Raw genomic sequence first — 13,177 nt, 5'->3', positions numbered from 1 at the left:
GTGGCTAGCTTTTTAAAATGAGGTAATTTCTGACACATTTCAAAACCTTAATGTGTAATATATAATTTAAAAGTGTCCTTTCTAATCCTTACTTTCTGAAGGCTTCCCAACTGAAAACTATTAATTTCTTATGAACATTTCTCAAATTTCTTGTTTTCCTTATTTTCATATCATGATAGCTTTATTTCTACCAATCAGCACTTTCACTTTTACTTAGTAATATACCCTTTAAAACTATTCTGTTTGGTTTATTATCTGCCCTTGCCCCACCCCACCTCCTTTTTGAGATAGGGTGTCACTATGTAGCTCTGGCTGTCTTTGAACTTACTGCAGACCAGGCTGTTCTGGAACTCACAGAGATCTGCCTGCCTCTACTTTCCTAGTGCTGGGATTAAAGGTGAGTGCCACCACTACACAGCCTATTTTTTTTTCAATTTTTTTTTGGTCTAGTTTTCTAGTGCTCCATTATCTCCATATATCATACAGTCACTCATTTATAGGCATTGGGGTTGTTTTCAAACTTTCTTGTGATTATAAACAACAATTCAAAGAATATTATTTATAGGATATATTAATATTATGTATATGCTATAATAATATACCATTACAAAATTATAAAAATGTCTGTCTGGTAAATTCTTTAAAATGTAATTGCTGACTACAGGCGTGTGTGCACTCATTTTCACTAGATATTTTCTTACAAGCAATTCTGTATTGGATTAAAGTACCTTATATTGACCTACATCTGCAATACTATGCAATATACACAACCAAACAAGCCATGAAGACAAAGGCTAGGAGGAAGGATAACAAGACATCTTCTGGAGTACTGTAATTTCAAGGCCATTGAACATTTTTAAAATATCTGTAGGAGGGTTATCTGCCTGCTCATTTTAAGAGCACCACAAATATTTGAGGATTTTAAAAATTAGTTTCCTTAGACCTTTAGGAATAAAATACTACTGGGTTGAAAATAGTATGTTATTTTTAAGGACTAAAGATTATACATTATCAGAAGCCATTGCTGTATGTGTTGTAATGGTACTTAAGATGAATTAACACACTCTACAAAGCAATGGAAGATAACTATTAAGTTATCTAAATTTGCTAAGCAATTAGGTATCATGTATGGGGTAGTCTAAGGGAGGTTTGGTTAAAATCAGTCACTTGAAATAATTTCATTTAAAGGTTTAGTTAAAAGCAAAATTTAAAGAAATGATAACAGTAAAGTAAGTAGATAAATATTTCAGGAAATATATTATCATATGGTGACATAGTAAAAAAAATATTAAATGATAATAAAGAGCTAACCACAAAAAGAAAAACCACATTAGCATACCTGAGACATGTAACCAGGAGGAAGGTATATTGGTGGCAAATTGCCAGTTGGTGCTATCAGAGGTACATCTGCAGGACCTGAGAAAATTATTAATGAATTTTAAGCAAATCCCACTACAGAAATCCAGTTAACTAGCATTGAGCTTTAAAAAGGCCATTTTGAAAGAATATCACTGCATATACACAAAGCCTATTGCCAAAGTATAGATGAAATCATTGAAACTTCATTTCAACCAATGGAATATAACCAAGGGATCCAATAAGTCCTGGGTAAAATAAAATCTACTGGCAAGTTCACTGTAAGTGAGATAAAATTTCAGCTTTTTGGTGGTGTTCTCTCACTTAGCATGCTTATATTGCCTAATGTTTTACTTTGTGTCATAAAATTATTTCTTGGAATTATATTACCTAATAAAAATGAAAGGAATTTTTTACATTAGGTCTTCCTTCCATAATATTAAAGTGAACACATACATATATATGTATGTAAGAACAATTCATGAAAAAAGAGGACACGAATTTGCAAGAGAGCAAGGAGGGGTATATGGAATAGTCTGGAAAGAGAAAAGGGAAGGGGGAAATTATACAATTATATTGTAATCTTCAAGAAATAATTTAAAAAGTGAAAGGGGAGCCTAGAGGGATGGGTCAGGGGTTGAGAGCACTGGCTGATCTTCCTGAGGACCTGGGTTCGATTCTTAGCTCCCACATAGTGGCTCACAATGATTTGTCAACTCCAGTTCCAGGGCATTTGATGCTCTCTTTTGGCCTTCACATGACACCAAGTCATACATACATACATACAAAACAATCATACACATAAAATAAAAATAAACACATCTTCAGAAAACAGATAAAGCTAAAAGATTTTAGAAAATGATGTATTATAAGAAGGACTTAGGCACCACAACACTTTTATATCACATATTCTTGATATTGCCACATAGCAGCTCAAAGTTACTACAGTACAGATAGGTATATGCCATTGTTCTTTGGATTATTTGAAATTATTAAAATTAGTACTTATTTCAAAGAATACATGAGTTTCTAAGGTCCTGGAATGGTAATTTGTGTGAGATCATGGTAAACATTATATACCAGAAAAGAGTGTTGGGTCCACTGGAATTGGAGTTACAGATGGTTGTGGGCTGCCTTGTGAGTGCTAGGAACTAAACTTGGGTCTTTTCCAAGAGCAAGAAGACCTCTTAACATCTTAGTATACTATCCAATGAACCTTCTTCCCAAGGGTCAGTCTCAAGAAGGAAAAACTATGAAATTTTCTACTTAACAAAATAGTGAGATGCTTACTAGCTCTGCCTTAGTCATGCAAATGGCAGGAGATGAGATTAAATAACTTTCCTTTACAACAGCTCTCGTTCCTTTTCAAGGGGTGATACTTTCTATGCATATTATCTTGCTGTGTATCTGCAGCATATTTCCTTCCTTCCTTCCTTCCTTCCTTCCTTCCTTCCTTCCTTCCTTCCTTCCTTCCTTCCTTCCTTCCTTCCTTCCTCTCTCTCTCTCTCTCTCTCTCTCTCTCTCTCTCTCTCTCTCTCTCTTTCTTTCTTTCTTTCTTTCTTTGTAATTTCGCATATGCATAAACTGTATCTTGGTCACATATATCCTCCCATTCTCTCCTTCCAGCTCTTCTCACCCTTCTAATCTATTTCTCATTTTGTCTTTCATACTCTACTTTAAAAATATAAGCTACTAGTATGTACATTTGTGTGTGTGTGTGTGTGTTTGTGTTTACCCACCGAGGTATGAACAATCTGCCAATGGAAGCCCTCTCACAAAAGAAGTGACCTTCCCTCAATAGCCACCAACTGCCATTATTCTTCAGCATGGGGTGGGGCATGGAAGCTACACTTTCTCCATGCTGGAGTTGAAGTCTTTTGATCCTATGGAAGTCTTATGCAATAACTACAGATGAGGAGTTGGTGTGTAACAACACCCATGTCACGTTCAGAGGCCAGCCTTCCACAGTGCTACTCCTCTCCATCCTCTGGCTCTTATGTTCTTTTGGAACCTATTTCCAAGATAATCCCTGAGAGACTTTTGGTGAGTGCGTGCCTGCCTGTGTTCTTGCATATGTGTGTGTTGATGTAGATGTTCCATCTACTGCTAAACAGTCACAGTTGCTCATTCTGAGCATTTTGTAAAGGTCAGGGTCTCTGCATTAACAACTACGCTCTGCAGGAAGAAGCTTCTCTGGCCAGGGCTGAGAGCAACCCAACTCTGTCATTCCCTGGAGCTAGAGACTTTACTCTCTTTACTTCATCTTTTCTGGTCTTATAAATAGGTTTTACCCTGGTGCCTTTGGCTCCCTACCTTTGTTTCTGATACAATATTCTGGGGCCTGGAAGAGCAACCCTTCTTGCCTCTTTTGGCCTTCCTGCAGTCTTCTGATTATGGTAGTCAGCCAAGTAGGCTTGGGTTGTTTTCAGAGATCTCCAATGGCTTCTGAGCTATGCCTCTGAAGTAATGTAAGTCATCAAGAATTTCCTTTTGATCCCTTATTGAAAGGCTTACTTATTTGCAACTGCAAAACTCTGATCAAAGCTATTTATTCAAAATTGAAGGCAGTGGGAAAAGAGGAGGAAAGTCCATAAGTCTGTAAGGCTAAGGAGTCATTTTCAACATGTGATATGACTGGTAGCTTGTCCAGAATAGAATTCCCATGTACTGACAGTTCTTTCTCTTGCACATCATCTTCTCTTTGTCCCAGTGTTTGCTGTTGCCTTTCAAAACTGGAGGGATTAACCAGGTTTTTAATTTTTTAAAAAAAATCTTCTCTGGGACCAGGAATCCATTCCTTTCCTTCACAACTAGTTTGTGGTTAATCTTGTTCTGAGAGATTTCCTTTCAAGGTTAATTTAGCCTGCCTAAATACATGGGTGTGATGCAGGGCAAAACTGTTTCACCTCTAACTGTTGGAAGAGTCTTTGTTTTCTGGGGACAGCCTAGCTGAGACATGCCTCAGACTGGTCAGTGTGCTGAGGCTGGATCTCACCCATGACTACAAGGGAAGTCTAATGCCCTGCAGAAATGATTATACATTTTGTAGAAGTATGGGAACCTGGTCATGACACCCCAAACCCTTCAGAATGTATCCCTTCTCCAACACACTCTATGTACTAGGTGAACCATTGGACTGGATCACTCTTTTTATCTCTCACTTCTCTCTTTTACTCTCACCTATTTCTTCTCTCCTCTCCCACTTGTTCTCTCATTTCTCTCCTTTTTCTCCTCTCTTCTCCTCTACTCCCTCTCCTCCTCAGCTCTCTCCACCATTTTCTCTCCCATTCCCTTCTGTAGCAGCTCTGGCATTGTGAAGGCTTCTTGTTTTGTTCTTGGAAATGTTCAGTGATTCTTTTCTCTCTGGTTCTCTCCCAAGGTGACTAGGAAATCTGTTCCTTGGTTACTTCCTCTATGGAGAGTTCAAGAAGTTGTTACTGGGATGCCTGACATTTCCTTTTCTGTCTTCCCCTGGAAGTGTCCCACAGTTGACTGACATCCTGACAGGGACACAGGTCAGGGGTCTTCAGAATACTCTGGGATCTCCTAACCACCATGAGTTTACAATTTACCCCCAATACCTGCAACATCTCTCTTAAGGTGCCCTTTGTCTAAAAGGTGGGTCTCAGGATAAAATCTGACCCAGCAAATGTCCTAGTGCTAATATAAATTGAATATCTCTCTGTAGTGTTAATAGCATATGTGACCTGGCAAATTCTCAGGAACCTTGATTAGAGCCAGAAGGTGGTAAGAAGCTCCCTCTTTACAAGATTTCCACCCCCTTGTTGGCTTTTCCTGAAAGAGATCACTCCTCTTCCCATTGTTGGTTCCACCTTTGGAGCTGCTATTGATCCCCCTCCTAAACCATCAACCACCTGGTGCCTAACCTGTTGCTGTTGAGGCTGGTGACTTGCTCATTGGGCACAGCCCCAAGGTAACAAAGTAGAGAGTACTTGTGTTGTCCACCTCCTCTGTACTGCCTTCCTAAGAGCACACTTCCTATTACTGGCATGAATGTCCAACCCAGGTTTCCAAATATCCTCCCCCATTCATTTGTGTCTTCTATAACATAACTCTCTTGCACTCATTCCTCATCACACTCCAGTGTCCTTTTGCTTTCTTTACTAGGAAGGGACTTGCTACATAAACTTGCATATACCATAGGTCTCTCTTAGCAGTGAAATTGTTTTTAACTTATCCTCCTCTTCTAGTGGCACATGAAGGGACTCCTGCTCCCATTCCTCTAACTTGTTCCTGTCTCTAATGTCATCCTGATTTTATAGGACACAAAGCCACTCAACAATTGCCTGACACCATTAATTGGTGCTCATTTTCCTCAGACATCCTTGATATATCTCAATTCTGCAGCACCTATTTTCCCCTGCTGGACAGCAGGGACTCAAACCCATAGCTTCTCACCTCCTTGTGAATATCCCCATGCCCACAAACTCTGTTACCACTGACAACATGCCCATCTTTACTATTCGAAAGCCCAATGTTCCTCCCACCTTTTTCTAGATTTTTGACAGGATGATAGTCTCCTACTTGCTGTCCATCCATGAATCCCCCAACTGTCTACTATTTTCTCTCAGATCCCCCAAACATCACCTCCATTTTTAATCTTGGACCCAAAAGTTGCCTTGTTCACCATTATGCTCCAGCCAAATCTTGGACTTTTTCTGCAATCTTTTCACTTGGACTGACCCTGACTAGAACTTCTCCCAGCAACTTACCTGGCAGGGTCTCAGCAGGGATTTGGACACAGTGCCTATCATTTCTGGAATGTTCTTCAGTTGCAGTCAGGTTGTCTTGTTTCTTCTCTCCTGTCTTTCCCTCTGACTGTCCATTTTCCTCCTTCCAAATATCCCCCTCTCTCACACCATTCTTCTCCCAATATACTAGATCCAATTCCCTTTCCTAAGACAGAGAGATGCCCTTCAGCTTTATGCCACAGTGGCTACTGACAGTTGTACTTCTCCAGTATTGCTATTGTCTCCCAACGTTCTTATGATACTTATGATACATTCGAACATAATGTCATAGTCATCTGTTTTCCAGTTCAGACACACAGCATGGTTTTATAACCCTGAAACAGACCCTCAGAATATCATGCCCTTCGGCTCCCAGTACTTCCTGACTCTTCCCTACCATTACCTCTGTAGTGCTCATAACTAGGCCTTAGTCCATCTAGTCCAACCACTAGGAGACTCACTCTGACCTGTTGCCCACTTCTTAAAACAAATTTAACTGTATATCAGAGCTGGCCCCTTATGCCTTAAAGTTCTAGAAACTACCATTCTGGTCATCCCAAGACCCTTCAAAGTTATTCTCCTTCAACCTGTGCTTTGTTCCCCACCTCTGTGCAATATGATCAGCCCCTCTGCACTGTTCTCCACTTCCTCCTTTTGTTCCCAATCTTGTCACACTTCCCTTCCCCAATGTCCAGTTTCTCTTCAGCCCTGGAATCCACTCAACCCTAACAACACTTCTTTCTATACAAATTCATGTAATATCTTTCTTGGGGCCCAAATATTTCATAATTATTATAAGATAATGGATAGGACTGTATGGTTTTGTGGCACTTCCCATTCCTGGACATCTGGATAGGTTCACTGATGGGAGTTTTCCAGGAACCCTCATATCCATCTTGCTTGATAACAATCTTAGAATGCTACCATGATGATTTTGATTGCTTAGCCCAGTAGATGGCTGAGGCAAGTCCCCTTCCTTTTCAGATGACTATTTTTTTAAGCATGCAGAGATCATTGTCCAATGTGGACGAGGTGCAGGTAGAGGCTCTATATCTAGCTAGAAATAGGACAGCTAGCATCTATGCTCACTTTAAAATTCCTATGACATCATTCATTCCAAGTCCCACACTTGGACAGAGTAGTGTTTCCTTACTTCAAAGGACTTCTCCTTATGAACAGGAAACTTCTGCTGTGTGTCCTTGAAGCCGCCCCATTACCAGAAGGCTCCACTTTGGGAACATGATTGCCTAACCCCTGACCCTATTAGCTGGCCAAGGGCCATGATGTGTCCCACTATCTATTCCCTCTGACTGTTTTACATAGCTTCTCTTCCTTTCAAATTTATCTTCTCATATCAGCAGAACACCTCAGATACACCAAGGCCAACCTTTGAGTACTTTAGTAGTATTTTAACAACCTACTAGTCTCTTCCTCACCTCCTAGCTTTTCCTTAGCCATTCCTACTTTCCAGGCCAACTCCTTTCCCCTCTGACCTGTTCTTACTACACAAGCTCATCTCTGCCAGCTCTTATGAAAATATGCTTACGGGATCTCTGTAAACAATGTAACATTTGTCAATGGTCTCTCTTCTAGCTAGTATTAGGCACCCACCATTCATGACTCATCTACTTATTGTGCAACTCATGCCATCCTCCCATAAGATGCACCAAGTACTTCCTGGTAGTAGCTGTGGTTGACACTTTCACAGGTTGGGTAGAGGATTTCCCCATTTCTAGCAAATGTGTCTCCATTGTGGCCTCAAGGCTACCAAGAGATGTCATTTCTAATGCCCCCCATTCAATTTGACAATGGCTCTGAATTTGTTTATCAAACATCTCAATGGATCAGTAGTACCCTAAACATTTACAGACGTTTGTACATTCTTCTCTTAGCTGGTCCTATGGGAAAGGAGAGAGAGTGAATGGATCTTCAGAACTGTCTAGCCTGCTCCTCCCTCCAGCTAAATATGGACTGGATTTCTTTCTTGACCCAAGCATTCCTCAAACTTCCTGAGGTTTCTTATAACCCTCTCATTCCCTGCCCTCCTGAGTTAATGTATAGGCCTTCACTTTTGCCCACACATCCTTTCAATTGGAACCCATCAAATCACCATCCTGCTTCATCAAATACATCTCTATTTTAGTTATTCAGACCCTTCTACTATCCTTTGCTAATTTCCAGGATCCCTTTTCCATCTATGACACAATAGACTATTCCTTGCTCTTCCTACTTTGAAATCTTGATTTGATTCTCACTTCAGTGAACCCTCTAAAGCCCACATGTGAGGGCCTGCACAAGCTCCTCTTAAAAGAAGGATCCTCCCACATCCAAACTTCAAGGTTGTTCCCACTGGTACTACTACTTCTCCTTTGGCCCAGGAGACATGAACACATTAGTTACTAAATACTCTCCCACCTGCACAGGACCTACCTTGTTGTGCCTCATCTGCATCATAGAGAATATGGATGAATGCATACCCATAGTCTTCCACCTAAACCTGTTACCACTCTTTCTTGATTCCCTCCCTCTCAGACAGGGTCTGAGTCCTTATCTGATAGCTAAACCAGAGCACCCCACTCACTACCAATCTCCAGAAGAGCTTCAATGATTCTGTCCACTCCTCCTGTTAGGTCTGACTACCCTTGCCTCAATACCTGACAAAGCTTTCCTGAAGCCCATTGATGCCTGGCTTGCTCCAGAAGTGGGACTGCACCCTGCCTGACCAGACACCACTGGATCTGTATACACACATGGGGATGTCTGGAATGGAGGCAAAGATTTCTGCAAGCAGGCCACCATAATTGTTTCCAAAGATCACATACCTACCTATAACCTCCTTAGTATCTCATCACTGGCTATGATATAAAGGCCTCTTTCTGGCCTACCAAGGCAACCTATGTAACTTCTGTAGCTTATAATCTGATCGTTGCCACCTTACCCTAACCACTCTTGCCCCAACTCAGAAATCAAAATCAGACCTACTGATTTCCAGGGAAGTGATTGGCTTTCTGATCCCTTCCTTGTGTCTTACTTTTCCCACCATTAATTACTTTGCTATCCCTTCCTCCCCCCAATTACATCTCCCCTGCTATTGAATTCATACTCATGATTTCCCTGAAATCCTGTTCTTTAAATCAAGTATTTTCAACTTAACCTTGGAGGTGTCTCCATCAGATTGTCATGCCACCCTATGCACCTTGTCACAGCCCCAGCCTTTGGACACTCCACCTCCCTTTGGCTCACTCATTCTTAGCACCAAATGCAGACACTCATGGAAGCTCTTCCAGATATCCTGCTTTAACCTTTCTACTTGTGTGCTTGTCATATAGCACTGGAATCTTTTGTATTAGCAGTTCCCAGGCATCCACATCTCTTCCTTTTATCAGATAAGAGTGTCCTCTTACCTTCCTCTCTTCCACATTCTAACTTTTTCCTACTGACGCACAAATCCCAATCCAGAACTTGCCTTCTGTCAGGACACACTGGTCTGTGAAGATGATCTTCCTTCTACCAATCTTGGGGATCTGTCAGAAGTGGGCACATGGACTTCCAAACAAGTATTAGAAAGTCTCAATACTTGTTTTACAGGATATGATGTTGTACATCAGCTCCTGGCAGTCCATGACCAGATCTGTTCCCTAGCTGCTGTTTGTCATATAGTATCTTGGTCTCCTGGAGACCACTTACTGGCAAATATGTGCAGTTATGAATGATCAAGTCTACCTTATCAATAAGTCAACTTTGGTAGAGATTGATTACAGAGGTTAAGGGATAGAGCCATTGCTGTTTTGCAGGACAGCAGCTCATAGTTGGAATCTTCATTGTCCTAGCTGTTTTCTTTGGTTGCCCCTTTCGTCTTGCTTTCCTTGGGACTCCTCTCCTTTACTTGCTTACTAACTTCTTTAGAAGTTTTGCCTCACAGGATTACTGTAGTTTCTCCTAGTGAAGTCACAAGAACACCTTAGAGCTGCCCTTGTCCTTTAGACCCATTCTTCCTAGAGCTTTCTCCCCTCCCTGGCAGGAAGTTCCATTTAGAGACTATGTTGCCCTGTCTTCCTACTGAAGTATGAGTTTGAGTTGAGTGACAGGATTCATGATCATCTTGCTTTGAAGGGAATTCCATTTCATGAAGCAGTTTCAATTTCCTGAAGCCAGACTTTACCTGAATATACTGTTTCAACACATCCTAATTTAACCATTAACACTATCTCCTTTAACCCATAAGACGATTCTGATCATTTCAAAAAGTCCCCAGCAACCCCCTTCCAGTAACCTCTTTTCTAGTGTAAGCCTTATAGAATCACTCACCTCAGGAATTTTACTTCCTCTCCTTCTGAGGAGAGCTTGCCACCAGAAAACAGGCATTGTTTGCCTCCTCGGGTCCAGCTCCCTGACCCTCCACTCTTTTTGCTCTCATCACACTCCTGCTTCCATGGCCCTATGATTCAACCCATCATCATTAACATTTCATCTGTTACATGATTCCCACCCTGTGATCTCTCCCCATTTCATGCTGTCTAGGACCATTTTCTCCATAAATGAGGTTGCCAGACTCTACGAACTATCTCAAATCCAGTTTCCTTTTCCAAGTCCCACTTGGTCTGAATAGAGGCCATGTAGTTTTCCTTTTCTATGGATCCTACTGACCATGACCATAGACAGTTTTTCCACATGACCCAACTATTTGCCCTGACCTGACTGGGTTACTACATTATCCTTTATTCCTCTTTAACCCTGAATGAGAAAGAACATTTCTGAAGGGGCTGAGGACCATTCTGACAGTCTTGTTCGTCAAGCAGCTGATGATCACTTGAAGATAGCCATGACTCTTCCTAGAGAGAACACTAATTGAATGAGAGATTGTGGTCACCAATGACTCAACCACATTTTCTCCAGTATTTCAGCTGGCATTGCCCATTGGACTCATAAGGTGGTAGATAAACCATTTAGCGGCTTAGGGAAGTAACACAGGCTCTAATTGAGAACTCAGTCCCCTTTCAGTTGGATTAACCTGGACTTTCTAAATTTGTCAATCTTAATCCCAAGCTTCCTGAAAACTGTTTTCCACTTTTGGTTCATTTCTCATTTAGCCACAGCCATTAAAATGAAAGTTCCAATGCCTTGAGGAGGGTCCACAGATCCCAGAAAGGGACCTATTTAACTTGAACTTTCATGTCTTTAACAATACAGTGGATGCAATTTAAGCTTTAAAAAGTCATTAATTTTACAAGTTACAGATTAAATATCACATGGTTGTCTTGGCCATAAAAGATCCAAACCAAGAGGCTTCTAAGGAATTCTGTCACTATACTTCTGATCTACTGGTACCAAGTTTTGTTGTAATACTTCTGACAATGGGCAAAGATTTGTCTAAACCTGAGGCTACCCACCAAACTATGCCTAGTTTTTAGTCACCAAGGGCCCTAGAATATGGGCTGTCACAGCTAGGGTGGAACATTCACAGACTGGAGTCCTCTACCTAAAATAGTCACAAATGTCCTCTTAAGCATCTTTCTTCTGTATTGATGCTATCAAATGAGGAATAAAGGTATCCAAGATCCTCTGTGCCTTTAACACTAAGTCCACACAACATAGGGTAGCTATGATCATATATGACAAGACCATGCCCTTTCTTTTGGATACTGGTGCAATTGACTAATTCTGTTCTAACTGATCACCAGGGAACAACTACAGGAGTTTCCTTACCTTTTGCTGTCATAAAAGGAAAACCTAAGATTCCATATACCACACCCCTATTCACCCTCTCCTTCCAGGACTTTATCCACAGAACTCCTTTTTTTTTACCCTCCTGTCCCTTTTGCTTACTAGGGAGGGATTTACTCCATAAGCTCGAATTCTATCAAATTATCCTCTTTTGCTAGGCTGCAGCTGACAGAGAAGCTCATTCATTCCTTGACTTTCACTGCAACTCCTAGGGTGTCCCCATTGTATGAAACAAAGTTGTCTAGTATTGCCCAATAGCATCAATTGCACACAGCTCCCTCAATAACCCTTCTAAATATATTTTGATAGCCTAATACCCATTCTCCTCCTCAGGGTTATGGGTATCAACTCCATCATCTTTCATTTCATTGTTTCTGTTAGTTCCATTTGTGAGATCTTACTCCAAAATATGCCCATCCATCAGTCTAGAAACCAAAGGGTTTCTTCTAAGAGTGAACCCTTCCACCAAGTAGTCCTCAACTCTTAGGTCCTCCATTCTCAACCTACCCTGGTCATTACTTCACAGTCTTGGACCTCAATGGTTCTTTCTTCACCACTACTTTCCACCTCAAGTCCTGTGACCTTCTTACCTGATTCATGACTCAAATTTCTACCAACACCTTACCTTGACTGTCCTCTCTCAGGGATTCTAACTATTCAGTACTTTGGACAAACTCTTCCAAAGTCCCTTCTCTAAGACATAGAACACATGTTCTTATGCTTTCTTCCTGACAAATTGTCTCCTGAATCTCATATCTTCTTCAAGTTCCTAGGCAACATTAGATATCAAGTGTGTAGAAGCAAGGCTTAGTTGATCCAAACCAGATCATATATCTAGGCCTGACAGTAACCCCCATACCACACTCAATTCTTGCTTCCTGGAAGGAGGACATTAGGCCAATCCATTTCCTAATGCCAAGAAGGATCTTCTTTCATTTTAAATCTCATAACCTATTGCAAGTTGTGTCCTCAACATTGCTCTCATCTCAGAACCCTTTTATACTACATTAAATGGTGATGTCAATGATCACTTGGTTTCCACACTAGAAATACATAAAGTCTTTATAGTCCCGAAGCTGGCTCTTCCTAGAACTCCTGCTCTTTGTCTCCCCAACCTATTCTAATGTTTCCACCTTTACATCTTCAGTGCTTGCAATCAGGCCTTAGGCATTCTAGACTAACTGCCTTTGTCTAAAGGAACTGATGCAAATATCTGAGCTGACGCCTATGTCTCTAACTTCAGGCAATGACTGTTCCTGCACTTCATCATTGCCTTCAATCTGTCCTTTACTAAGTTGTTTTTTCCTGTCCTCTCCTCTATTTCATCCTTTTGCCTCCGTCTTGTC

The 13,177-nt window shown here is 41.0% G+C and overlaps 1 protein-coding gene across 1 annotated transcript in view; it reads right to left on the bottom strand.

The window, feature by feature from the left end:
- Positions 1-13,177, bottom strand: part of LOC110286947 (fibronectin type III domain containing protein 3C1) — a 66,091-nt gene that overhangs the window by 32,462 nt on the left and 20,452 nt on the right. The window contains exon 4 of the mRNA XM_021153632.2: positions 1,340-1,416. Within this exon, the coding sequence (XP_021009291.1) occupies positions 1,340-1,416 (77 nt within the window). The remainder of the gene's footprint in view (positions 1-1,339; positions 1,417-13,177) is intronic.

This window comes from Mus caroli, unplaced genomic scaffold, assembly GCF_978045245.1.
Source record: "Mus caroli unplaced genomic scaffold, Mus_caroli_1 scaffold_5, whole genome shotgun sequence".
Lineage (NCBI taxonomy): Eukaryota > Metazoa > Chordata > Mammalia > Rodentia > Muridae > Mus > Mus caroli.
The sequence above is the reverse complement of the archived record's forward strand: the minus strand, read 5'-3'. Positions and strand labels throughout refer to the sequence as shown.